This window comes from Rhinolophus ferrumequinum, chromosome 9 (genome assembly GCF_004115265.2).
Source record: "Rhinolophus ferrumequinum isolate MPI-CBG mRhiFer1 chromosome 9, mRhiFer1_v1.p, whole genome shotgun sequence".
Taxonomy (NCBI): Eukaryota; Metazoa; Chordata; class Mammalia; order Chiroptera; family Rhinolophidae; genus Rhinolophus; species Rhinolophus ferrumequinum.
This window is the reverse complement of record NC_046292.1, coordinates 86,525,513-86,553,238: the sequence shown is the minus strand read 5'-3', so window position 1 is coordinate 86,553,238 and position 27,726 is coordinate 86,525,513. Positions and strand designations below refer to the sequence as shown.

The window sequence follows — 27,726 nt, the reverse complement described above, 5'->3', positions numbered from 1 at the left end:
GACTTCCGGTAGGCCAAGCTTTCCGGTAGGGGCGGGGCCTCCGGTTGAGCGCAGGCCACAGTGCAAAGGCTGTGGATCCTAATTCCTCAAAGCACGTGGCGCTCACTTTTGGTGTGAGGGCTTCTGAGTGGTTTGCGAGGCGGCCATCTGCGGAGAGGCTGTTGGGTCGGCCGCACATAGAACCGTCTCTGTGCGGTTCCTGACCCATCGCTGGGCGGGCGGGCGGCCTTCGGTGGCGCTGAAACTGCGCTCTCGGTCATGGACTACCGGCGGCTGCTGATGAGTCGGGTAGTGCCCGGGCAGTTCGACGACGCGGATTCCTCCGACAGGTAGACGGCGGTGGAGTACACCGACTTTGTTGGGATTTTGCTCTCTCTTCCGCCACCGCTCCGTCGGGGAGTTAACACTTGTTTGTGGTTTAGGGGGAGACTGGTAATTCATCACTCGGGGCCTCTTTTTACAGCGTTTTGCGTCTTCGTCCATCCCAGCAGTGACTGTCGTCCCAGTTTACGGCAATCAATGACAGCCACTTGTCAAGGTAGTCCAGGGCTCCCAGGTTGGTTGGTTAGCATCGCTGAGAGGCAGAGATGGGGATAGCGATTGGGAAACAGGTTTTTGAGCTTTAATTACATTCAGTGTTCAAAAAATATGTGAGCACCTAATGTGTGCCAGGTTCTGCCCTCGGCGCTGGAGCTAGTGATGAACAAGACAAACTAAGTCCCTACTGTCATTGAATTTTACTTTCTACTTGGGAGGGTGGGTAGGCAATTGAGTACATAGCGGTATTTAAAAAACAAAAACCAGATAATAATATATACTGTGCAGATAATTAAAATCAGTTGATAGGCCAAGTTATGATTTGGTCAGGAAGGGGTTAAGTCCAGAACTGAACAAGAATAATGGGCTAACCTAGGGAAGAGCAGAGAGAAGAGCCATTCAGGAAGAGGGGACAGCACTTGCAAAGTCCCAGCAGTGAGATCCCTCTTGGCTGTAAAAGGAAGATTTAGAGGTAATTGTGCCTAGAGCACTGCAGAGGTACTTGAGAAGATTAGTGGGTAAACAATATATAAGTGAGAAGGGGCCAGATCGTATAGAGCCTTACAAATGATGGTAAGGAACTGAGATATTATTCTAGGTCTTATAGAAAGCCATAGGAAGGATTTTAGCAGGGAAATGACATCTGATTTACGATTTAAAGGAATTACTCTGCTATGGAGAGGATGGTTTTGGAGGGCAAGAGTGGAAGCCGTTCAAAAGTAATGAAGTAATTCAGTTCAAAGATGGTGAGAGTTAGAGATAGGACCATAGGGATATGTTTTGGAGGTAGAAGTGACAGTTTGGTGGTAGATTGCATGTGAGGTATGAAACAAAAGGAATTAAGGATAACTTTTACTTGAAAGCAGAATGAACCAGAATTATTTTGGAATTCCCCCCCCCCAAAAAAAATACGGTTTTTACTTTATGTTTACATTAAGGTTTCATTACATGGCCATTTTATTAAGCAATTGGAGATTTTTAGTAAATATATGTTGATGGCTTTCGATGTGTCAGATATAGTGTTAGTTGGTAGGGATATGTTAGTAAACCACTCTGACACAGAGATTCGCTCTAGCAGGGGAAACATATTAAATAATTAGACAAATGATTTGTATTAGAAAGTAGTACAAAGGAGAAGTGGGTGAAGAATAGGGTAGACTTCCCTGAGCAAGTGATAGTAAGCTAATACTGGAAGGATAAGTAGGATTTAGTCAGAGAAATGAGAAGGGCATTCCAGATTTATGTTTACAGCTGAGTATGCAAAAGACCTTAGGGAAGAAGTTAAGGGAAAAAAGAAACAGCCTATGTGACTGGTGCATAGTTAATGGTAATGAGTGTACACTGGTTTATTATCCATCACTGGATATTATAAAGGTAATCCAATAGATGTTGCCTCCGCCCTCGCCCCCCACCCCCACCCCGGCCTTGGGACTTTGGGCAATTTCTGGAGACATTTTTGTTTGTCACAACTGGGGATGGTAATACACTAGTGGCATCTGGTAGGTGGAGGCTAGAGATGCTGCTAAAAATCCTATAAGGTACAAGACAACCTCCCACAACAAAGAATTGTCCACCGAGGTTGAGAAGCCCTAGTACAATTGAAGGCATAACTTTAACATGCCACTCTAGGTTATTGGCAAATGAATGATCAATTTATGGATTATGTTTATAAAATCCTAGTAAATAGCAGCTGCCTAATGTTTGTTCTCTTCCCACCCATGTCCATGGAGATTTGGAGTCCTGTAAGCCATGGCTAATTAATAAGTCAGGATTGGGGCGCCGGTTAGCTCAGTTGGTTAGAACGCGGTGCTCTTAACAACAAGGTTGCGGGTTCCATCCCTACATGGGCCTTTGTAAGCTGCGCCCTCCACAACTAGATTGAAACAACTACTTGACTTGGAACTGATGGGTCCTGGAAAAACACACTTAAAAAAAAAATTCAGGATTGATCATCTGAATTTACTTAGACTCACATCTGACTTTTTAAGCTGGTAGTGCATATTATCAATTGTTTTATATGGTTTCTGACCTTGTTCTCCATATGAGAGGTCAAAACTAGTAGTACCTCTGTTGAATCTGACCTGCACACATATTTCGTTTGGCATGCACAGTATTTTGTTAAAATTGAATATGCCAGTTAACGGGGAGATTTCACACAAAAATCCAGATTTCTGGCTCTTGAAAAACTAAGAAGATATGGTAACACTGGGTCTGAATTCTCATATGGCAAAAACAGACCCTATCGTGCTCTCTCTACTTGGGGCTTGTCTCTAGGTTTGACAATCCCCACTTCTGTTTAATTATACCCAGCCTACTTCTCTCATTCGTGGTGCTTATAGTCACCATTCCTTGTGTAACACAAATCTATAATAGAGCTCCTTTTGTTGTAAAGTGGTGTTGAGTTCAAGGTAAGGCTGCTTTAGACTTATTCCCAAGTTTTGTCAGAAAATTTTTTTCCCCCTCTTAACACAGCTCTGAATGGTTTTCGTAGAGTCAGGTCTGGCGTACTGATCAGAGTTCAGTGCATTCAGCAGAGACAGTAACAATATAAATTCTGACTTCATGAATGCAGAGGTGGATTTAACCTGATACACCTCTTTAACAGGACCTGGAGAATAAGCAAACAACAAGTGGAACAACTCTGAAAAACAGGAGAACTTGGTGTTATGATGGAGTTTATTGGGAGATATGTTGAAAGGGAAACGTTTAGATTTATTGGCATAGATTAAGCTATTATGTCATAAATAAATTCATACGTAAGTCCAATTAGAGTATGTATAAACACACTAAAACATTGTTATTTCTAGTGAAAACATTGACTTGAAGACAATCAAAGAGGAAGATGGTGTTCTGTTTGAAGATCTTCAAAATAATGAGAAGATGGGTGAAGGTGAGATAGAAGAGGAGGAGGAGGAGGAGGAGGAGGAAGAAGATTATGATGATGATGATGGTTGGGACTGGGATGATGGAGTTGGAAAACTCACCAAGGGTTGTATGTCGATTGGAAGGAGTAACCCACAGGTATTTTATAAATGATTCTGTACATCTTTATGTTGTTTGCTTATGTCTTCTTGTATAAAGGGACTTTTTGTAGTTCTGGAATTGAGTAACAAAGATTTTCTTCAGGTTATAAGTAAATTTTAAAAGTTACTTAAATTGTCATAAGATAATGCACTTAAAAATCTGCATATGAAAAGACACAAACAGGCAGTTTTCTACAAATGGTTAAGAAACATAGAGAAAAAGTTCAAGTTTATTAGTAATTAAAGAAATGCAGATTAACTATGTAGAGATGGATGCCATTTTTTCCGCCTCTGAAACTAACATAGACACAAAATATATAACTGATGGTTCACTAAATACATACAGTTATTTGGAGGATAAACTGGTATGTGATAAAAGCTTTAAAAGCTTACAAAATAAACACTTTGACTCAGCAAGTCTTTTAGGAGTGTACCAAGACTTAGTTACAAGAATGATCCTCCAGTATTGTTTCTAGTAGAGAAATGTTGGAAACAACGTTGACTAAATTTACCATGGGGTTGGTTTGTATAATGGGATATTATGCAGCCATAAAATGGGTTACAGTGGAAGACTATATTCATGACATGGAGATATGTTCATGATCTACCATCTTGGACCACGTGCTAAGCACAAGGTAACAAGCCATGTAGAGCCTGCTCGCACTGAAATACCAAGTGTTCCAGAGCCATAGGATTAACGTGGTGCATCTTACTGGAGCATAAATGTTGTTGAAAGGATAGGGAGGGGGAAGAAAATCATAAATGTTTCTTTGAAAATTAAAACAGCTATATTGTGGACTAGAGTGCATGCGTTTTTAAAATAACCAAAGAAATTTCACACTTGTGATCTTATTTTGGTAACTCCTCCATTGATTCATTGGTAAGACATTGAGCAATTTCAACATAAGAGTATAATTTCTTTTAATAAAGGTAGGGAAAACTATATGTGCCTCAATGTTAACTATTATCTTTGGGTGCTAGGATTATAGGTGATTAAAATTTTGCCTGTGTTTTCTACTGTGAACATGTATTATTTTAACTCAAATTTTATTTTAAAAATTATATTTAATAGAAAAATTTAACAGTTTTATGCAAACAAGAAACAACTCAGCCTATAGATTCCAGGCTTAGATAGCAGGATTGAATCAGTAATTGTTACAGGCCCTTTTTATCTGTACTCCATTCTATTTGGGGTTCTGGATATCTTCTCCCCTTTCTTCTCTTTTTGCTATTAAGTTTCTGTATAGCACTAGTCTAAGTGCTAAGCCTCATTCTTAATCTTTCCTTTTCTTGAGATATTAGACCCAAAATGAAATTCTTAGAACCTGTTTATTAGTGGTCTTAGCTCTATATTATACACTTTTAGGGTGTAGTAACATTCTCAAGTTTTAGATCTGTAAACCAGCCAAATCAGAAAAATGCATTAAATTTTAATTCATTTGTAATAATGAGGAATACATTGTAAAGAGGTTTAAAAAAAAAAAAGAAACCCAGATTATATAGACTCTTTGTTTTCACCAGTAACTTTAACCTATTTCAAATGCCTTTAAAAATTTTTCTTGAGCAAATTTGATTGATTCTTAGGGTACTCCTCTTAAGTATTGATGTTTTAATAGTTAACTATGAACCAAGGGAAAAAAATGTCATGGTGAACCTTAGGTTTGTATTTATAACTAGTGCCTTATACTCTGGAATTCATTTCTTCTAGGCAAATCGACAGCCTTCCAACTGCAATTCTGCCAAAATGTCTACTCCAGCAGACAAAGTCTTACGGAAATTTGAGAATAAAATTAATCTAGGTGAGTTTGTAAAATACATTTCTTGACTGGGCTATGAGGAAATTCTTCCAAAACCATGAAGTGTTGTGAAAGTTTTTTAGCTCAAGAAATTAATATATTCAGTGTTACTGACTGAATAATGCTTAGAGAAAATAAAAACTTAGTAATTTAAAGCATTGTTTCAAGGGAAGGACTTTAAACTATGCCTTTTTAGTCCTGTTTTCTAGGCTGTTGTACAAATACGAAGTTGCAGATACCCATTCAAGTTACTGTCTATTTTGTATTAGATTTTGTAGTAGGTTTATCTCATAGGATACTGAAAATACTAGGATATTCGATATAATTACATTTTGTTTACCAGAGACTTTTTATGTAGGCATTAATCATTGAGTGAGCTGCTGAATGCAAAGAATCAGTATATTAATTTGAGCTACCACCTCTTGAGAAATACAAGGTCATCTTTCTCTTGTAGACATTGACCTGTTATAAACCTAGCACAGCGTCTCACACCCTACCATTGCCTATCATGGACCTATAATTTGGAATGACACTGACGTTTTTAGAATTAAACTTGGAATTTGGGCAGTTATGTTATCTATATTGGTCATACAAAATACTAAGTGTCTGAAATTCAACATACGCAAATACAGTATTTTTGAGGGGTTTCTGGGTCTGTATTTCTATGGCTCAAAAATTGTAACTGTAGTGATGAAAGTGACACTTGTTATTGAGGAAACACAACTTAGTGTTTACCTTTAAAAACATTAAACAGTTTTTTCATTACTAAAATATATTCTATGTATAGTAAAGTCTTTAGAAAATAGAGAAGGAGGCGGGGTGAAGGATCCTATTCAGAACGACTGTTAACGTCTTTCTGTCTTACATATTGTTTACATTGTGGACTTTTTTCTATTTTTAGACAAGTTAAATGTTACTGATTCTGTCATAAATAAAGTCACCGAAAAATCTAGACAGAAGGAAGCAGAAATGTAAGTAATATTTTAACTATAAAACATGGCTGATAGGTACTAATTCTAGACAAATTTAACATCTTGGTCATAATGCTTTTGCAAAGGATGGTTTGGGATTTTTACATACTTAAACCTTTTTCTTTTAAAGCTTAAATGTGGGTATTTTGTGCCTTTGTAAGTTGAAAATATTAAATGAGTCTTACTAAGAAATATATGGTAAAACTAATCTTATGAAATTCATGGATGTGCTCTCAGGAAGATAACAGTGTTTGTAAATTTCTGTTGAAATGTTTCAACTGTTAAAAGGTTAATATCTTACAGCATAAAAATACTCCCTTTTTAGAATTTATTAAGAATTGTTCCCTTCCAGGATATATTTTTAAAATTTTAAGGGAAAATTTAAAATTAAATAATGATATGACTAAAAACAGTTTCTATTTACATCTCTGTTCTCAAAACCCATTGTTAAGATCTGGCTAATTTCTATATGCTAATAACTAAGACATTAACAATATTATTATAGAAATTGACACAAGTAGCAATTCTAGTACTGAACTTAAAGTTTTCTTCTAACTAAAAGCCAATTTTTTTTCTATACCCAAGTTTGTTGCTATACCCAAGAGATACTAGCTTTTTGAGAAACCCCATAGTCATTTATTTCATTGAAGTGTTTGAATCTTTGTGTTTGAATCTTTATTACTAGTTTAGGTTAGTGTGTTAATTGAGTCAATTAGTATATGAGCCGAAGCTAATCAGAGTCTGCATTTTAATACAGAACTCAGTAACTGTCTTGAAGTGATGTCTTGTGTCTTTGTAGAAAAGGACTCTAAAGAAAGCCTTATATATGGTTTTAATTCTGTACTAATAGAATCATTAAAGTTTTTAAGGACACTATTGGCTCAATGTTTTATTTTTTTCCAGCATAGTTCACTTTATCCCAGCTGTTCTTTTTATTTAATGCTTCCAAAATATGGATAGAGTTTTTTTTTCCTTGCTGCAAATATGTTCCTTTTGCCCTAGGGAACTAAATTGCTTATTAAGGGAAAATGAAAGAAGTTACAGTGGTGATGAAAATATATTGAAATCATGAAATCTCTTATTAAAGAAACTGCCTACTTAGGAATTGACTGGAATGATGTACATTAGAAACTTTTATTTTGGCTTCTCTGGCTGAATTTTGACTGTCACTTATACTTTTTTGTTTTTGGTTAGGTATCGCATTAAAGATAAGGCGGACAGAGCAACTGTAGAACAGGTACAATTTAAATGTGTTTACAAGTTACTGTTTTAAAGTAGCATTTCTTTTTTCTTTGAATTGTGGTTTGCTTTCATCCTTCTTGCTTAATGCTGTTTCCTAAAATGACTCCTATATAAAATTACTCCTTATAGTTTTGAGTTTAGAGATCTACATTTTACTTTTTTTGTATTAGGAGTATTATTAGACAGATTAGAGTCATGCACCCCTCTGTGGCCCTGTGAAGCCACCATGCAATGCTTTCATCTTCTGGGGGGAATCAGAATTGACTATAAGACCTCTTAAACAAGATCTGCAGGAATTTTGTGAACTTTCCTAGACGATAGATCAGGTATCTGCCACACAGCAGGGTTGGTGGTAGTGTGTGTGAGAGAGAGAGACACGTAATGCCTTAAAATTTTCAATGAGCAGTCCCTTACTTGGTTTAGAAAGTATGCTTCTTTGATTCTTTCTATTCAAGAATGGGGAAAAATCTGCCCCTAGTTTTCCCACATGTAGAGGTTGTAATTGGATGTTAGCATTGACCCAGATTTCTTTTTTATTTTTCTTAAACTTTTATTTAAGTGTGTTTTTCCAGGACATCAGCTCCAAGTCAAGTAGTTGTTTCAATCTAGTTGTGGAGCGCGCAGCTCACAGTGGCCCATGTGGGGATCGAACCGGCAACCTTGTTGTTAAGAACACCACGCTCTAACCAACTGAGCTACCCAGCTGCCCCAACCCAGATTTCTGATGAGAACAAAGTGATAAAAAGGGTCAAAACATTGCTATGCACTCTACCTCCCTTCTCCCCACCCATACACATGTCCACAAACACATTTTGGAATAGTAGCCTCTTTCACCTACAGATCCTTGGTTTCAGACATAAGCACCCCTTCTATTTACCTGAATCCCCCAAGGGAGTAACACTCAGCCTGAGCTCTAGAGCCATTTGTACAATTGAAGAATTTCACATTTGGGCAGGAGGGGATCTGGGATCCATGTCTTCATTGTCCTCTAATTGATTTATTTTGTGTGATTTCTTTTTGTGATTGAAAACAAAGTGCAGTCCAGCTCAGAGAGATGAGGTTGCTTTAATTTTCAAAGACCCTCAAATAACTCGGACAGGAAATCCTTTCTTTTTCTCTTTCAAAATTTGTCTATTTTTTTTTTTTTAAACTTTGGAGGCCATGTCCCTGGGACCAGGCTTTCTTTTCTTTCTTTCTTTTTTTAATTTTATTGGGGAATATTGGGGAACAGTGTGTTTCTCCAGGGCCCATCAACTCCAACTCGTTGTCCTTCAATCTAGTTGTGGAGGGTGCAGTGCACTGGCCCATGTGGGAATCGAACTAGCAACCCTGTTGCTCAGAGCTCATGCTCTAACCAACTGAGCCATCTGGCCAACCCTAAAAATTTATTTTCAGTGAGAGTATATATTTTGAGTCTTAAACTGTCTTTATAAAACATAAATTTGTAAGTTTATTCTATCATATTTCTATTTTCTTTTTTTATTTAAGTATATAGTATAGTTGGTACATAATCTTATATTGGTTATATTAGCTTCAGGTGTACAATGTAGTGATTTAACATTTTTATACCTTACAGTGTGACACCCCACTAAGTCTAGGAATCATCTGTCACCGTGCAAACATCACAGTATTATCGGCTATATTCTCTTTCCCCTTTTCACCCATCTCTCCACCCCCTCCCTTCTGGTAATCATCCCTTTGGTCTCTGTTTCTGTGAGTCTGTTTTTGTTTTGTTTTGTTTTTACATTCCACATATAAATGAAACCGTATGGTATTTGTCTTTCTCTGCCTGACTTCATTTAGCATAATACCCTCTAGATTCATCTATGTTGTCACAAATGGCAAGATTTAATTCTTTTTTATTGCTGCATAATATTCCATCCACAATGGAATAAATACTGTATATTACTACTATATAAACATCTTTATCCACTCATCTATCGATGAACACCTAGCTTGCTTCCACATCTTGGCTATTGTAAATAATGCTGCAATGAACATAGGGGTGCATATATCTTTTCAAATTAATGCTTCGGGTTTTTTTGGGGGGAGGGATAAATACCCAGAAGTGGAATTGCTGGGTTGTATGTACATTTTTAGTTTTGTGAGGAATCTCCATACTGTTTTCCATAGGGTCTGTACCAGTTTGCAGTCCCACCAGCAGTGCCCATAGGTCCCCTTTTTTCCAAATACTTGCCAATACTTGTTTATTGACTTTTTGATAATAGCCGTTCTGACTGCTGTGAAGTGGGATCTCATTGTGGTTATGATTTGCATTTCCCTGGTGATTAGTTATACTGAGCATCTTTTCATGTCTGTTGGCCATCTGTATGTCTTCTTTGGAGAAATGTCTTTTCATGTCTTCTGCCCATTTTTCGATCTGATTGTTTGTTTGTAATTGAGTTGTATGAGTTTCTTTTATATTTTGTATATGAACCCCTTATCAGATATATCATTTGCAAATATATTCTCCCATTCAATGGGTTGCCTTTCTGTTTTGTTGAAAGTTTCCTTCCAAACTCATTCTGCGATGCCAGCATTACCCTGATACCAAAACCAGACAACGACATTGCAGAAAAAGAAAATTACAGGCCAATATCCCTGATGAACATAGGTGCCAGAATTAAAAGGATTACACCATGGTCAAGTGGGATTTATACCAAAGATGCAAGGGTCATTCAATGTCTGCAAAACAGTTAATTTGATTCATCACAAAACCAAGGATTAAAATCATATGATTATCTCAATAGATGTAGAAAAAGCATTTGACAAAATTCAACATTCATTTATGGTAAAAGCTCTCAATGAAGTGGGTATAGAACGAACTTACCTCAACTTGATAAAGGCTATATATGACAGGCCCATAGCTAGCATCATACTCAGTGGTGAAAAGCTGAAACTTTTTCTGTAAAATCAGGAACAAGACAGAGATACCCACTTTCACCACTGAAGTCCTAGCCACAGCAGTCAGACAAGAAAAAGAAATAAAAGGCATCCAAATAGGAAAGGAAGAAGTACTGTCACTGTTTGCAGATGACATGATACTATATATAGAAAATCAAAAGTTAGTAGAATTAATAAAAGAATTCAGTAAAGTAGCAGGATATAAAATTAACATATGTCACATTCCTATACACTAATAAACAGCAACAGAAAACAATCCCACTCACAATTGTATCAAAAAGAATAAAATGCATAGGAATAAACTTAACCGAAGAGGTAAAAGACCTGTATGTAATCTGAAAACGATAAGACGTTGAAGAAAGAAATTGAAGAGGACACAGATGAACGGAAGGATAAACCATGCTCGTGGATTGGAATGATTAATATTGTTAAAATGACTATACTACCCAAAGCAATTTACAGATTCAGTGCAGTTCCTATCAAAGTCCCAAGGTTATTCTTCTCAGAACTAAAACAAATAATCCTAAAATTTATATGGAACCACAGAAGAACCCATATAGCCAAAGCAATCTTGAGAAAGAAGAACAAAGTTGGAGGTTCATGCTACCTGATACCAAATTATACTACAAGTCTATAATGATCAAAGTAGCATGATACTGGCGTAAAAACAGACACATAGGTCAACGGAACAAAATAGCCCAGAAATAAACCCTAACTTACTGTCAGCTAGTCTAGGACAAAGGAGATAAAAATATACATTGGAATAGCAACAGTCTCTTCAGCAAGTAGTTTTGGGAAAACTGGACAGATGATATGCAAAAAAAGAGAAACGGGACCATGCTTTTACATGGTATACAAAAATAACTCAAAATGGGTTAAAGACTTAAATGTAAGGCCAGAAACCATAAACTCCTAGAAGAAAACAGAGGAAGTAAACTGTCTGACTTTAGTCTAAGTAATATCTTTTTGGACACTTCCCCTCGAGCAAGGGGAAACAAGCAAAAATAAACACATGGGACTGTATCAAACTAAAGAGCTGCACAAAGAAAAAAACCTTCAACAAAACAAAAAGGCAATCTCTATTTTGTGTTTAAGCCATTTTGCTACACTGCTCCTTTGTACGCCCTCCTAACTTGGCTACTTGCCAGTTTTGTAGAAGCTCTGGGCTCTACCTAAAGTGCTCTGCTCAACTGGCTTCCGCCCCCACTACTTACCTGTGTGGTAGAGAAGGAATGGCAGCTTACTGTCCATTCACTCACTCTCCTTTCATTCTCCTCCAGTTGTAATGGTTGTATTAATCATTGGGGTTTCAGTCCTGCAGCCTTTTAAGGTTGTTTTGTTTCTGTGAACCTTAAGTTTCTGGTATGATTGCAGTCATCTCATTGAAGGAAGACTCTAGAGTAGTTAGATTTGGCCTCTTGACGCTGTCTCACTCCACTGAGCTAGAGAGGCTGCCTGAGCCCTAAGGATCTACTGCGAGTATCCCTTGAAATTGCACGTAAATATGTGGCTGCTTCAGTTTCAGGCATGGACAGGAGCAGGCTTTCTTTCATTGCCTTCTGTTTGTTAAAGAGTGATCCTTTTTTGGGATCCTTTTTACTCAAAATTGACTGCCCTTACTTTAAAGGAGACCACTTGCCTGATTTACTCATCTATAGCAAGAAACTGCAAGCTCTTTCTTTTAAAGGCCTACAAAATAAATACTTTAAGCATTGTAGCTCACAGTTCTTTTTTTTTTTTTTAACTATTTTAAAATGTAAAAACAATTCTTAGCTTGCAGGCTGTAGAAAAAAACATTCTGCAGCCTGGATTTGACTTAAGATCTATAGGATGCTGACCCCTGGTTCAAAGTTACCATATTTTGCCGTGTATAATGCTCACCCACATTTTTGGTGCAATCTTTCAGGGAAACAGAATTATAATCGTACTAGCCATGTGTAACGTGCATCCTTGTTTTACCCTCACAAATCTAGGGGGAAAAAGTGTGCATTATACATGGCAAAATACGGTACATATCCAATACAGTGGCTGCGGAGCACTTGAAATGGAGCTGATCTGAATTGACAGGTGCTATAAACGTAATTGCATGCTGTATTTTGAAGACTTAGGGTGAAAAACAGAAATCTCTCACTAATAACTTTTTTAGGTTGATTACATGTTGAAATGATAGTGCTTTAGATGTACTGGGTTAAATACAGTACATTAAAACTGATTGTACCTGTTACCTTTTACTTCTTTTAATGTGATAACTGAAAAGTGTAAAATTACCTATGTAGTTTGTATTATATTCCTATTAGCTACTGTTGGTCTGGAGTCAGTTTCTGCTTCCCTTGGACTTGGGAGCCTTTCATTTCCATGCCTGATGAACCTGTTGGTTTATTGTCTCTGTGGTTCCTCTGGCCTTCACCTCACATTTTCTTTACTACAAATTAGAGTGCATGAAAACACCATAATACCAACTGTCATTTAGCCAATCAGGATAGCATGGGACAGTTAAGCTCTTCAGTTTATTGTCAACTGCTTCATGAGAAATATTTGGTATTATTCTTTCTGAGCTTTGTATTTTCTACATTTCTTTTTAGGTGTTGGATCCCAGAACACGAATGATATTATTCAAGATGTTGACTAGAGGAATCATATCAGAGATAAACGGCTGCATTAGCACAGGAAAGGAAGTGAGCTTTTCTTGGGATGCCTCAGTGGTTTTTGTTTTAGATGCCTGAATGTTTTCACGTTAGTTTTCTTATTTTAGATACCAAATGAAACTAAGGTACTTGGTAAATTGTGCCTTTAGAAAGAAAAGAAAAAGCTAATCACAAGTCAGGATAGTTTAATCAGTGTTTGTAAAAATGGCTTTATTAGTTATGGCTAGGTAGGAAGTTGTGCACATAACTGTCTTTTCACTCCCATACACTACTGTGTCATGGAGTCCAAATACTTGTGCGCATCAGTAAGCTCCACGGTCAGATTACTGCAGGCCTGAGTGCTAATCAGATCATTACTAATAGGGACAGGGGAGTAAGGTCTAGTTTCTATGAGTCAGTGAATGTCTTTTTCTTCTTTTTTTTCTTTATATATGGATGTGGAGAAAGACAAACATGATGTTTTTATTTTATCTTATTTTATTTTTATTGGGGAACACTTTTTCCAGGATGTCAAGTCGTTGTTTTTATTTATTTATTTATTTTTTAAAGATTTTATTGGGGAAGGGGAACAGGACTTTATTGGGGAACAGTGTGTACTTCCAGGCCTTTTTTCCAAGTCAAGTTGTTGTCCTTTCAGTCTTAGTTGTGGAGGGTGCCGTTCAGCTTCAAGTTGTTGTCCTTTCAGTCTTAGTTGCGGAGGGCGCAGCTCAGCTCCAGGTCCAGTTGCCGTTGCTAGTTGCAGGGGACATCCCTTGCGGGAGTCGAACCGGCAATCTTGTGGTTGAGAGGACGCGCTCCAACCAACTGAGCCATCCGGGAGCTCAGCGGCAGCTCAGCTCAAGGTGCCGTGTTCAATTTTAGTTGCAGGGGGCACTGCCCACCATCCCTTGCGGGACTCGAGGAATTGAACCGGCAACCTTGTGGTTGAGAGCCCACTGGCTCATGTGGGAATCGAACCTGCAGCCTTCGGAGTTAGGAGCACGGAGCTCCAACTGCCTGAGCCACTGGGCCGGCCTCAAGTCATTGTTTTTAAATCTAGTTGTGGGTTGCGCAGCTCAGCTCCAAGTCAAGTCATTGTTTCAATTTAGATGTGGAGGGCGTAGTTCACTGGCCCATGTGGGACACGAACCGGCAACCTTGCTGTTAAGAGCACCACGCTCCAACCACTGAGCCATCCAGCCTCCCCTTATTTTTTAAGAAGGGTGCAGCTCACATTGGCCCATGCGATCAAACCAGCAACCTTGGTGCTTCCAGAACCACGCTCTAACCAACTGAGCTAACCGGCCACCAAACATGGTGTTTTTAAATTAGCAACTCATTCTATGGGGAGCGGTTCTCAGTAAAATTCAATTTATAAATCATGAGATGTATGAGTAAGAATAGCATCAAATATTTTCCATATTCTTGATATAAAAAATGTTTAAAACTACTTCTCACGTGTATTGAAATTGGATTTTACTATATATGTAAATTTAAGATATATTTACTGTACTCTTTGGTATGATGTTTTATACTTTAAGCCACATTCAAAAGATGATCGTGTTCCTTATGTTTACTTCAGTTCACTTGACTTTTAACTTTTGAGGTTAGAATCAAATAGATTGAAAAAGTGAAATACTGTTTGTAGTTATTAAACACAAACTTAATTTTCTTTGTTTCTGACTTAACATAGGCTAATGTATACCATGCTAGCACAACAAATGGAGAGAGCAGAGCAATCAAAATTTATAAAACTTCTATTTTGGTGTTCAAAGATCGGGATAAGTACGTAAGTGGGGAATTCAGGTGAGCTCAGATTTTTTTATTTTCAATTGGCTTAATTTCTATATCCTAAAAATTAAACCCTAGAATAGTGGAATGATTCAGATAAATATTTTTCTCGTTCAAGATTTCGCCACGGCTATTGTAAAGGAAACCCCAGAAAAATGGTGAAGACTTGGGCAGAAAAAGAAATGAGGAACTTGATCAGGTGACTGTCTGGGTGTGTGTCTGGGCTGTGCCCGCACACTGGCCACAGACCCCAGTGTTTTCTCTGCAAGGACAGGGACATGGGGCTGCTCAGTTCTGTTAGGTCTGTTGGGTAAGCAGAAGAAACCAATTTCTGGACGAGGAGGACTACCTTACCTGCGCTGAGAACCCATGACAGAAGACTTCTGCTACAATTCACACTTACTCAGCAAGGCTGGGTCATTTAAAAAGCCTCGGAAGCCATGTGAAACATTTAGAATTTATACTGAGGGTGATAAGGAGCTGTTACAGGATTTGAAGCAGGGAAGTGACTTAATCAGATGGTGAGAATCTCTGTCATTTCTTAATAGGTATTGGAGTTTTAGACAGTCTTGTTAGGTCCTAAACTCTGTGTTTATTGGTTTCCTTTTCTTATTTCAGCCCAGTTTTGGACACATTTATACATTCTTTGTTTGCACTGACACATTTGTATCAGGTAAAGGCATCTTACCTAGTTGAGATCCAGTTTTTTCAAAAATTTGAAGATTTGTTTTTCCCTCTTTCAAATATATTTGAATGTTTTATATGTTGTACATAGGTGACATACACTGGGTATTTTAGTATTAAGTACTACTACCGTGTTCCCCGAAAATACGACCTAGCCAGATCATCAGCTCTAATGCGTCTTTAAAAGCAAAACTTAATATAAGATCCAGTATTATATATATCATATCATATATCATATCATATCACATGTTATATCATCATACCCGGTTTATAAGACCTGGTCTTGTATTAATATTTGCTCTGAAAGACACATTAGAGCTGATGGTCCAGCTAGGTCTTATTTTCGGGGAAACACGGTATTTGTTTTGAAAGTCCTGAAATCTTGTGCACAGTTAGCTATTAGGTATGAGTCCAGGTATTTTTGTTAATTGTTGTTGGGGCTGATCAACTCGAAAGATAATTGTGGACATATCTGCTGTATTTCATCAACTCCAAGATACACTTTTTTTTTCATAGTTTAACATCTCTGGAATAAGGTTGGATGTTGGAGGCTACGGGATGTTGTAGTTGAATTAACGGTGTTTTGTCGTTCTTGGTGGTGCCACTTAATTCACTGGTGTCTCAGATTTTATGAAATATAGTAATAAAATTGAGAAGTCCCCAATTTTTCTGCTGCTGTTTCCTAACAGCAATATTAATCTTGTGTGCTATAGCTGCTGTAATTTGTGTTAGATGCTGTTTCGACTTTTCATTTGTCCTTTTGTGTTTTAATCATAGGCTAAACACAGCGGGGATCCCATGCCCAGAGCCTATCCTGCTAAGAAGTCATGTTCTTGTCATGGGTTTCATTGGTAAAGATGACATGTGAGTATGTGGAAGGCCTAATAATTACATGCTCAAAATTGTAGTTTTAAGTGCTCTGAATTATCCAATATATGACTATTTCCCATTTAAATGGCTTCTTTCATTTTGGAAGATTTTTTATGACTTGCTTATTGTATTAGTGCATAGAGTTACTAATTTCGTCTACCTTTTCAAGTCTCAGAATGCTTCAGATTAACAAAGTTCACCCTGTTTTTGAGGAATATTTTATACAGTAAGCTGGGGAAGGACCTGTGTGTTGACAACTTTTTAGAAAGTGCATCTGTAGTGAACCAGATTGTACAGTGATGAGTTGTACGAGGGAAGTGCATGTACTGACGTAGCATAAAACAAGAAAGCTTGTTCCGGGTCAGTCTATCTCAGTTGTCCATTTTCTTTTTATGCTAGGCCAGCGCCACTCTTGAAAAACATCCAATTATCGGAATCCAAGGCTCGGGAGTTGTACCTGCAGGTCATTCAATACATGAGAAGAATGTACCAGGATGCCAGACTTGTCCATGCAGATCTCAGTGAATTTAACATGCTGTGAGTACGTTCTGTCCCTTAGGAACCTCCCATAAGTTGTTTCATGTCCTCTAAAAAAATAAAATCCCAATCCAAGATGTCATACTAAATTCAGAAGTTTTAAAGTTGGCTTCCACATGGTCATAATATAGGGTGTGTTTCCTGCCTTGGGTGACCTTCGTCATTGAATAGAGCACTCTGATCATAAAGGACTTGGGGAATTTGCGTCCCTTGTTAGTCAAAGTGGCCTCCTCTCCTTCCCCACCTTGTTCATTTTACTAATTATTTCCCTTGCTCTTAAAAGAGAATTGTTGAAACAAAGGACGTAGGAAGTAGTGATACCCCACCGTCCCGACACGTGTGGCCCTCGGGTTCCATAGTGGAAGCGTGCACATGACTGATGTATGTCACGGTCCCCGCACGTCTGGCCCCCAGGTACAGCGGTGGGGATGTGTATATCATTGACGTGTCTCAGTCCGTGGAGCATGACCACCCACATGCCTTGGAATTCTTGAGGAAAGACTGCGCCAATGTCAACGGTGAGTGGAAGCTGGAATATTCTACTACCTTGTTGCTGTGTGTGGATTCTGTACTCTGTTAAACTGTTGAGATAAAACCTTGGCACTGAATCGTCTGATGCAGTGATACTTAATACCGTTTTCTGGGAGATTGGTATCTTTTTATTTCTTTGTTTCTCTATAAAATTGTTGGAACAATCACCTTTTCCCTTGTAAAGCTCTGTCTTACGTTTCCTGCTGACAGATTTCTTCCTGAAGCGCGGTGTTGCTGTGATGACTGTGCGGGAGCTCTTTGAATTTGTCACCGATCCGTCAATCACACAGGAGAACATGGACGCATATCTGTCTAAGGTGAGACGGGCAAGGAAGGGGAAGAACAGAAAATAACAGTAGTAATTTGTCTTTATGTAGCACTTTCTAGGAACTCAAATAGCTCAGCATAATTTTTGTTCATTTTGACAACTTCCTCAGACCTTTTTCTTCTGATTTCACAGATGGGGAATCAAAAATACAGTGAAAAGCCAATGATAGAGCCAGGTTTCTTGACTAATCATCAGGCAGTATTACATAGACTGTCAAAGTTCATGTATGTTTAGTAAGAAACTTACTAGCTTTTGGCCGTCAATTCCTTTCCCTTGTTTCACAGAGGACTTTCTGAATCACAGACTTTTTAAAATTGTAAAATACACAACATAAAATTTACCATTTTAAAGTGTACAGTTCAATGGCATTAAGTACATTCACATTGTTCTGCAGCCATTACCACCCTCCATCTAGAGAACTTTCTTCATCTTGTGAAACTCTGCCCATTAAGTACAAACTCCCCATTTCTCCCTCACCCGCCTACACTATTCTCTGTGTTTATGATGTGGCCTCCTCTAGGTGGAAGCATATAAGTGGAATCATACAGTCTTTGTGTTTTCCTGGCTGACTTCCTTCACTTAGCACAATGGCCTCAAAGTTCATTCATGTTGTAGCATGTGTCGGAATCTCCTTCCTGGTGAAGACTGAATCATATTCCATTGTATGTATACACCACATTTTTTCTTCCATTCATCCATCGATGGACATTTGGGTTGCTTCCACCGTTTGGCTGTTGTGAATAATACTGCTATGCACAAAGGGGGAACAAATCATATAGTAATTCTAATTTTTTGAGTAATAGTCATACTATTTTCCCTAGTGACTGCACCATTTTACGTTTCCATCAACAATGCACAAGGATTCCACTTTTTCTACATCCTCACATCTTTGAAAGCACTTGTTCTTTTCTGGTTTTGTTTTATTTTGGGTTTCTTTTTAGTTTGTTTTGGTGGTTTTTTTCCTGAGTAGCTATCCTGATGGGTGAGAGGTAGTGTTTCATAGATTTGATTTGTATTTCCCTAATGATTAGTAAAGTTGAGCGTCTTTTCATGTGCTTGTTGGCCATTTGTATATTCTTCTTTGGAGCAATGTCTATTCAAGTCTTTTGTCCATTTTTTAATCAGATGGTTTTTTGTTGTTGTTGAGTTAAAGGATTTTTTATATATTATATTTCTTATATATTATAATAATATTCTGAATATTATTAATCCCTTACCAGATATGATTTGCAAATATTTTCTCCCATTCCATAAGCTCCCTTTTCACTCTGTTGATTGCATCCTTTGATGCACACAAGTTTTTAGTTTTGCTGTCCCGTTCATCATTTTTTTTTGTTACCTCTGAATCATAGAATATTGAACAGATGAATGTATGCCCCTGCACAGGTTTTCAGGTTTCATCATACCGTTTCACATTTTCCCCTTTTCCTGGACTGCCTTCCCATTTCTATCTTTCCTCATCTTGCTTTACCTAGTAAACTTTAAAGCTCAGTTCAGAAAACTTTCTCGAGGAGAAATTAGGCAGAGATAATTATTTCCAAAGGTGTACAGTCATCCCTCAGTATCTGAGGGGGATTGGTTCCAGGGCCCCCATGGATACCAAAATCCGAGGATGCTCAAGTCTCTTATATAAAATAGCGTAGTATTTGCATGTAACCTCCCTTACACTTTAAATCATCTCTAGACGACTTATAATTCCTAATATTACATACATGCTATGTAAATAGTTGTTATACGGTATTGTTTAGGGAATAATGACAAGAAAAAAGTCTGTACGTGTTCAGCACAAGATGCAGCCATCATAGACCTAACTGCATAGTACACGTCAGCAACAATGTCGTGTTTCCCCGAAAATAAGCCCTAGCTGGACAATCAGCTCTAATGTGTTTTTTGGAACAAAAATTAACATACGAATCGGTCTTATTTTATTATAATATAAGACCGGGTCATATAATAATATAATATGATATAATATAACATAATATAATATAAAATACATAATACCAAGTCTTATATTAGTTTTTGCTCCAAAAGACACATTAGAGCTGATTGTCCAGCTAGGTCTTATTTTTGGGGAAACAAACGGTGTTAACACTCTTTTTCGAATATTGTCTATCCTAAGGTGGTTGAATCTGGGGGTGCAGAGCGCACAGATGCAGATACACAGATAAGGAGCCGACTGTATTTTCATAGTATGTAGTTCTATAATAGAAGAGTCACTCTGTATTGCTTCTATATTAAGGTGTTTTTTTGTTGTGTTTTTTTTTTAAATTTTGTCACCCTCTGTTAGACTATAAACACTTAAGGGATAGGCGTTTTAATCCTGTACTGCCAGTACCTAATCAGCACCTGGCAATAGTAAGTGATCACATATGTGAGTTGAATGAATAAATATCACATTATTTTTATTCCTAAATTCTTCCTTAGAACAAAAAGTTACCTGGTACCACCATTCTTCCCTTTTTTCTGTATATTCTGAATAGAGGAGAGAACAAATCTTCAGTTTTACAGTTTAACAAGCCAAAAGAATCCTATAGAATCTTTGTCACATTCTTCGTGCCGGTCATTGTTTTCTCAGATTGCTCTCTTTGGTGGTTTGGACTGCAGCAGCATTAGAGCCATATACTGACAATTAGAGGGCAGTCCACCTTCTCTTTGATTCCCTCCATTGACTGCTCGGGCATTAGGGAATGGTTCTTTCATTCTTTGGGTCTCAGTTTTCCTTTAGTAAATATTTTTACTAATTTAATAATTAGTAAAAGTAGTATTACTTGTGAGGAAGGAGCTAGGCATCCCCTGAGACTAGATGAGTTTGATTTATTCTGTTACTTTGGGGTTGATGGCAACTCTTTTGGTGAGGACTAACATGGAGAGCTGATCTGAACACGAGAGGATACCCAGTCCTTTCAGAAGTGTGAAGAGCTCATACCTACGAAGATTAGAGCAGATGGATACTAAAATTGGGTTATGGATGTTAGATTCTATAGGTTGAATGTGAAGGAAAGTCATTTTTGTTTTCTATCTAAGGCCATGGAAATAGCATCTCAAAGGACCAAGGAAGAAAGGTCCAGCCAAGACCATGTGGATGAAGAGGTAAGATTTATTATATATTCATAGCCTTGGGAAACACTTGTGTTTTGAGATTTTTTTTTTTTTTTTTTATTGTTAGGGCATGAACTTGATTTTAAGAAGCAGTTTTTTTAAATGATGATCATATTTCCTTGAGATGTACTATGTTATGTGATTGTTGTTTAACTTAACATTCTATTACATCATTCCACTCAGCAGCCCATTGTCCTAGAGAGGGACATTTTAAAGAACCTGTTGGAGTATATGATTCAAGAAGGAGGAGCCTGTTTTAGTTTGCAAATGTGAATTTTTAAATGATTTAAATACTGATTCCAGTAACTTTGTAGATTTTAAATATTTATGTTTGGTTAAAAAAAACAAAAAAACTATTTCAATCTTGGGAATCAGTGTATTTTTTGTGAAGATGATCCATAGTAGGCTTTAAAAAAAAAATCGCACAGCTATTAGTGTGATGGATGAATATAAGGTATCCTACACTCACCAGTAGTTCTGAACCTTTTTTCACCATGGCACAGTTATAAAATGTTAGAACATGTTCCTTTGTAAGGCACAGCCAGGCAGCTCTATACCTTTCTCTCCCACTCAGAAAAGCTTTTTTGGAATGCAAACGAGGGGAGAGAAGTGTTAGGCTAAGGGAAACCTTAAATCATATTTCATCTTTTATCATTAATAACGCAGTACTTTTGGCACAGCGCACCAGCGTGTGCAAGCAGCCTGGCTAGAGGCAGTGTTGCAGATGATGAGGACAGGTGGTTTTATGACTCGATGGGGCATGAGGATGCTGAGCGAATGAGAAGTATGTGGGTAACAGTATCGATTTTACTCTTCCTCTGTGTGTGTTAGGTGTTTAAGCGAGCATATATTCCTAGAACCTTGAATGAAGTGAAAAATTATGAGAGGGATGTGGATATAATGATGAAACTGAAGGAAGAGGACATGGCCATTAATGCCCAACAAGACAATGTGAGTGGCTTGGTTTGTACAGCACGCAGCTTTGCAAAGAAGCTCCCATCCCAAATCTGCAGTCGTGAGTGTTGGCTTCTAACCTACTGCGACGGCTGATTCCGTTTGCATTGACATGTCCTCTGTGCACATTGGACCTAAGGGAATTCATTGGTATTTATGAAAGGAAATGACACATTCGAATGAGTGCAACAGACTATAATTGCAGAAGAGGGAAGATTTGTATAGAAGTCTAGCATATAAATGATTCTTATACTAGATCCATTAACATATACCAGGGGTGCCAAAAAAAAATGTGTACACATTTTAAGAGATGTTACCTCTGCTCAAGCAGTAGTTCACCATAATCAGAAGTGTCTGGACACTGATGGTAACCACTTTGAGCACCTCTTGTAATTGCAGAAGTCAAACGTGACTTGTATTCATCTTTTGTTATTGGTATATGTTGAGTATTACAAGTGATGCAGTTTTTTCCTTTCTTAAAATGTGTATACATTTTTTTAAAGAGCCAGTAGTAAATATTTGACTTTGCAGGACAAGAAGCAAAATTGAGGCTATTATATAAAAATTTTCCCCAAAATTTTTATTGATAAAATTAAAAGCACTAATAATAATGAATGTAACTTTCATGATACAGGTCTAATGAGAGGACAATGGAATTATCTGGGGGAGGAGAATACCTTTCATTTAATTGAGATTCAAAGTTAGAGTTTTCCATCATCAAATTGATTGTGAGTGTTCATCAGTAAAAACATCAGGCTGTGGGTTAGATTCGGCCTGTGGGCTAGACTTGGCTTGGTGAGGGAGAATAACACCCATGCCGTGAACTTCCTTTGTTACAGTGAGATAAATTTTTATAATCCACAATATATCATTTAGCCTACAGCATTCTTTCTTAATATTGGATTGTGTTATTTCATTGTCTGCTTTTTTTGTTGTTGATTTTTGTTTTCTTTTTGGTTGCAAGATTCTGTACCAAACCGTCACAGGATTGAAGAAAGATTTGTCAGGCGTTCAGAAGGTATTTATGTGAAAACTCTTGTAAGGGTATAAAATGAATGTAAAGTATTATTAGAATTAAATTAACAATGATACAATTATTAGTAGCGATGCTTTAAAAGCCTGTGGGCATTTTCAGATATGCCATTTTTGTGTTCATTCTTTTTAAACATAAGACTGAAATACGGAAAGTTATGGTTTACTTTTCATTCTGCCTCTGCATTGTCTGTTATGGTAGCTGAAGCATTGATCCTTTTTGTATCCTGGTCTTCATTTGTGAAGTTATTATGATAACCATGTGCTTCTTGATGTTTTTATAAACAACTTAAAAAAACAGTGGAATCTGGTCTCCTACTAGTATGTATGAAGACCAGTCGCATGAGTTTAGCAGTCTTGCAGTGCTGAATTCCTGTAGTGTTTTTTCTTAAAACAATCTTGTTTTGTGTTGCATTTTAGAACAGCAGGGATTAATTCTAATTTAAGTAATCATAAAGGTAGTTCTTATTCCTTTTAATGTTTTTAATTAAAGGCTTAAGCATGAAGGATCACAGTTTGTTTTTTGAAAATTTACTGTGTCTTTTATGGGAAGAATTGAATTAGGAAAATTCTAGTATTTTGCATTTCTGAATTATATGTAGTAGGTATTATAGGGCAGTTGTGCTTTGAATTCCACAGCATGAATATTTTGTTTCAACCTGATAGGAAATCTTTTTGTACAGTTGCCTTTTAAATGTTTGGTTTTTTTCTTGTCCAAATGTTTGGTTTTTTTTCTTGTCCTTTCTTGAAAGGACAACCTCATCTTTTAAAAATAGTGACTCCTGCTGCTTTAAAAACTGCTAAATTTCAGGAAAACAGTAAAAATTTATTTTGTTTAAATATTGTCTTCCCTCTTGATCGGCTTAACAATAAGTGTTACTTGAAATTTGATTCAGAGGAAAACAGCTGTGAAGTTATCCGAATAAGTATTTGTTACTTCTGTCTGTATTTCACAGTCATCACCGCATGACAGCTTTTCAGTGACGGCCCACATGTGTGATTGTGGTCCCATAAGATGACAATGAAAAGTCCTATCGCCTAGTGACGTAATAGCGTCATAGCGCAACACATTACTCACGTGTTTGTGGTGATGCTGGTGTAAACAAACCCCCTGCGCTAACAGTCATATAAAAGTACATCACATACATTTACAGTAGTAGGCCGCACCTCCTAGGGGTGTGTAAGCGCACTCTGTGATGTTTGCATAGTGACAAAATCGCCTAACTGCCTTTCTCAGAACATATCCCCATCGTTAGGCAGCACATGACTGTGCTTCCAAATCCCAGCTCAGCCTACCTCCTTTGCTGGAGTAGAACAGTTCTGTTGTTGCTCTAGGTCACGAGGTACAGCCCCAGTTTCTTCATTTGGGCATCTTCTTGGTCCTCATTGGAATGGCTACTTTCAGGCCTCCTCTCTGATGTTGATTCTGTCGTTTTGATGTTTCAGCACAGGCTGTTGTTTTTCAATGTATATCTGCAAGGCTGACATCTGAATTCTGGCATTAACACATTTAATACAATAGATAACTGATTGGTTTAGAATAACATGGTTCTGTAATATTTTCAAGGTCCCTGCACTTCTAGAAAATCAAGTGAGGGAAAAGACTTGTTCTGATTCAGAAGATGCTGGAAGCGCTGAGTGTTCTGACACAGATTCTGAAGAACAAGGAGACCATGCCTGCTCCAAGAAACCCACCACTGACCTTGAGGTTGATAAAAAGGTTTGCCAAGAACACAAATTTCCTTGTTCTTTAACATAGCAGCACAGCCACACTCATTTCTCTTTGTTCAAGTACCTAGATTATGGTGGCTGAAAGCATAATATCAATTAATAAGTACCTCTAATTGTAGTTTCAGTTCTAAGTGTGAACTTTGCTTTTGGTGGTAACATTCTCTAGAGACTGGGCTTCTCTAAGTGGCTCGTTGGGCACTGCACGGGGAGAGGACACGCTAAGTTCAGTACGTTGATTAGGAATGATGGTCATTCACTTCAGGTACAAATGATGTTGGAGTTGCCCCAAGGTGAGGTACTGAAGAGCCATTTCAGGGGGATTTAGAGCCCCCCCGCAGTGTTTCCCGAATCTAAGACTGTTTCTTCCACTCCTAGCTATAGACTGTTTCTTCCACTCCTAGCTAGAAGAGACACTACTGATAGAATGATACGTGACAGCTGTGTAACTATTATTCTTCATTCGTAGCTTAATCCTTTGAGTCTTGGAAAGTGTGGCTCTTAAGACCGCGGCGAGACATACCCAACTCGCTATTACGTTTTTTCTCTTTATCTCCTGGAAATAAATATTTTGTCCATTTCCACACTTCATTTCTGTTAGAATATGAAATTTATAAAGAAAAGTAGTTGTACACATCCTCATGGATATTTCTGTTTGGCTATCTTCAAATTTTATTGAGATACTTAAAGACAGTTTTCACCCGAAACTCTACCACCAAGCCATAGTCATTTTTATTTTTTCATGTTACACTCATTTTATCCTTTTACATACGTCTTTTTCTTTAATTATAGCAATAATATGAATACTCCAAATGAATGGAATTTTCTTATAAAAAGAAAACCTCATCTTTTAAAAAAGTATTTACTGGGTGTGCTCAGAGCAGGGGGCCTGAAGAAATGGCTCCTCTGTTTACAACGCACCCAACAGGAATCCAGGGTCATTGTGACAAGGGGCACAAAATGTGTGGCCTTCCTATGAACAAACACCCTACATGTGTCCCTTCCCCACCCCCCGCACCTCTACATGGCTGCTGGCAGGACCAACGGGACAGGGCTCAATATTAGAAGGAAAGCTGCAGTATTTAGTGGGAAACGTTGCCATCTGGGGCCTGTCCAGTTCGTGCATGAGTGGGCCATGGGTGGTCTTAGACATAAAGTAAAAAAAGTGCTTCCTGCTGCTTTAAAAACTACTGAACTGCAGGAAAAAATTAAAATTTATTTTGTTTAAATATCGTTTTCCCTCTTGATTGGATTAACAATAAGTGTTGCTTGAAATTCTATTCATAAAATAAGTGTGAAGTTATTCAAATAAGTCTGTTTTTCTTGTCTATCTGTATTTCAGACTTTTGTTTCTGTTTACAGGAAAGAAAAAAGATGGTCAAGGAAGCCCAGAGAGAGAAAAGAAAAAACAAAATTCCTAAACATGTGAAAAAAAGAAAGGAGAAGACAGCCAAGACGAAAAAGGGCAAATAGAATCAGAAGTATATTATGTCCGGTATTTTTCATCATACTTTCCTTGCCTGCACTCTAAGCTGCATCTGGAAGATAGGACATTGATTTTAACCAAATGGTTACTACAGCGGTGTCTGTGAAGACTGATTCAAATGTTTTCATATAATTATGTAAAAAGCTCTAAGCTCTGTTGTCCAGATTCAGTCACTGGCTCTGTCTGGTATTGACAGAGGATTTATTTAAGCTACTTTAATGAAGAACTTTGTACAATTTTTTTAATATATTTTTTCTCCAATATGTTTTTGAGGCATCGTAAATATTTAAATGTAACGAACATGCACAACCTTTATGTAAATGCAAAGGCACTTTGGACAAACTTAGGCAAATTGTTTTTGCTGTACTTGTACATGCCAAAGGCACAGCTGAAGTCATTTGATTAAAATGCCATGGTTTCTATAAAAGGGAGTTTCACTTAGAAGAGAATTCAGTTGGTTGTCATTATAATCATTCACTACAGCTTTGTTCTGTGGGCATTGACGTGCTAGGGGAGATAGGAGGAGTGTGGAAAAGTAAAGGGTGATGTCAGGGTTTCTGACCTAACCGACTGAGAGACTATTGGAATTGCCACTTACTGTGTTCGGAAGGGATGTGCGTGGAGCAGGTGAGAGAGGGAGTAGGGTGAGATTGTAACAGCACAAAATGTTGAAAGAAATGCTCAAGTTATTTTTTTTACCATATACTTTATATTAGGAATGCCTGTTTTAGCCCCTACGTCAGAAACAATTTTGTCAATAAACTTAGTTTCCCTTAAACTGAAGCTTGCAGCTGCTTGTTTGAGAGTTGGTGGGTTATTGGGGCGGGGGTGGGGTGGTCAACTGAGCTTTTACAACTTTAAGTCGAATTTATTAGGTTCATAATAGCCTCCCTTTCTCTCTTTAAAAAAATTCAAAATACAAAACAATTTCAGTGAAATGCAGTAGTCACCCCTCTAAAATATTCTACAAACAACTGAAGAGAATGCAAAACAGACATAGCAATCTGTACACTTTGGGAGTTTATGTTTCGCATCTTCTGGTTCTTGTGTTTGTCTGGTCTCACTCTGACAAGGTATATTTGAATCGGGTGCTCAAGCTCCTCAGAGCTATTATATCTTTGGTAAATCTAATAAAATTCTAAGTTTGGAATCAATTTCACTTGGGCAAAAGTCATTTCGGCAGGAGTTAGGGACAATTCATTCTCATTTATGTTGCTGCTGGGAGGAAGTGGCCTGTAAAATGCCAGCATTTGGGACTATACAGGGATTCTATTTGAGGACCATTTTTCTCATAACTCTTGCTGATGTGTCTGTTTCCCTGTTTGGATTGTGGGCCCTCGGCTGTGGAATGTAGTAAGCACTGGTAGTATTCTTGCCAGACTTGTCTGAAACTCGACTTCCCTCAGTACTGTCTGGCTCCCCAGAAGGCTTGGAAGAAGGAGCCTGTTCTTAGGCCCTCTTCCAGGATTACCTGCTGATGGACTGCAATTGAATTTTGAGTGCTTGACATGTTTTAGAGGCCATGATTATTGGTTGTACAGTTACTTTCCATTTGAAGAGAGAAGGTTTGGGTCTCTCGGCCCAAA

The 27,726-nt window shown here is 37.7% G+C and overlaps 1 protein-coding gene and 1 non-coding gene across 2 annotated transcripts; both read left to right on the top strand.

The window, feature by feature from the left end:
- The first annotated feature begins 41 nt into the window (after window positions 1-41).
- Window positions 42-26,906, top strand: RIOK1 (RIO kinase 1). Its single transcript, XM_033114758.1, has 17 exons — window positions 42-329; window positions 3,345-3,558; window positions 5,269-5,359; window positions 6,258-6,327; window positions 7,522-7,564; window positions 13,056-13,148; window positions 14,791-14,903; window positions 15,007-15,087; window positions 16,350-16,436; window positions 16,842-16,979; window positions 17,394-17,497; window positions 17,721-17,827; window positions 20,866-20,931; window positions 21,772-21,891; window positions 22,859-22,912; window positions 24,494-24,646; window positions 26,017-26,906. Exons 1-17 carry the CDS (start codon window positions 259-261, stop codon window positions 26,125-26,127), a joined length of 1,716 nt encoding a protein of 571 aa, XP_032970649.1. The 5' UTR covers window positions 42-258; the 3' UTR covers window positions 26,128-26,906.
- Window positions 25,521-25,650, top strand: LOC117027880 (small nucleolar RNA SNORA11). The gene has a single exon (XR_004424007.1). It is a non-coding gene; the product is annotated as a small nucleolar RNA SNORA11 (small nucleolar RNA).
- Window positions 26,907-27,726: the final 820 nt, after the last annotated feature.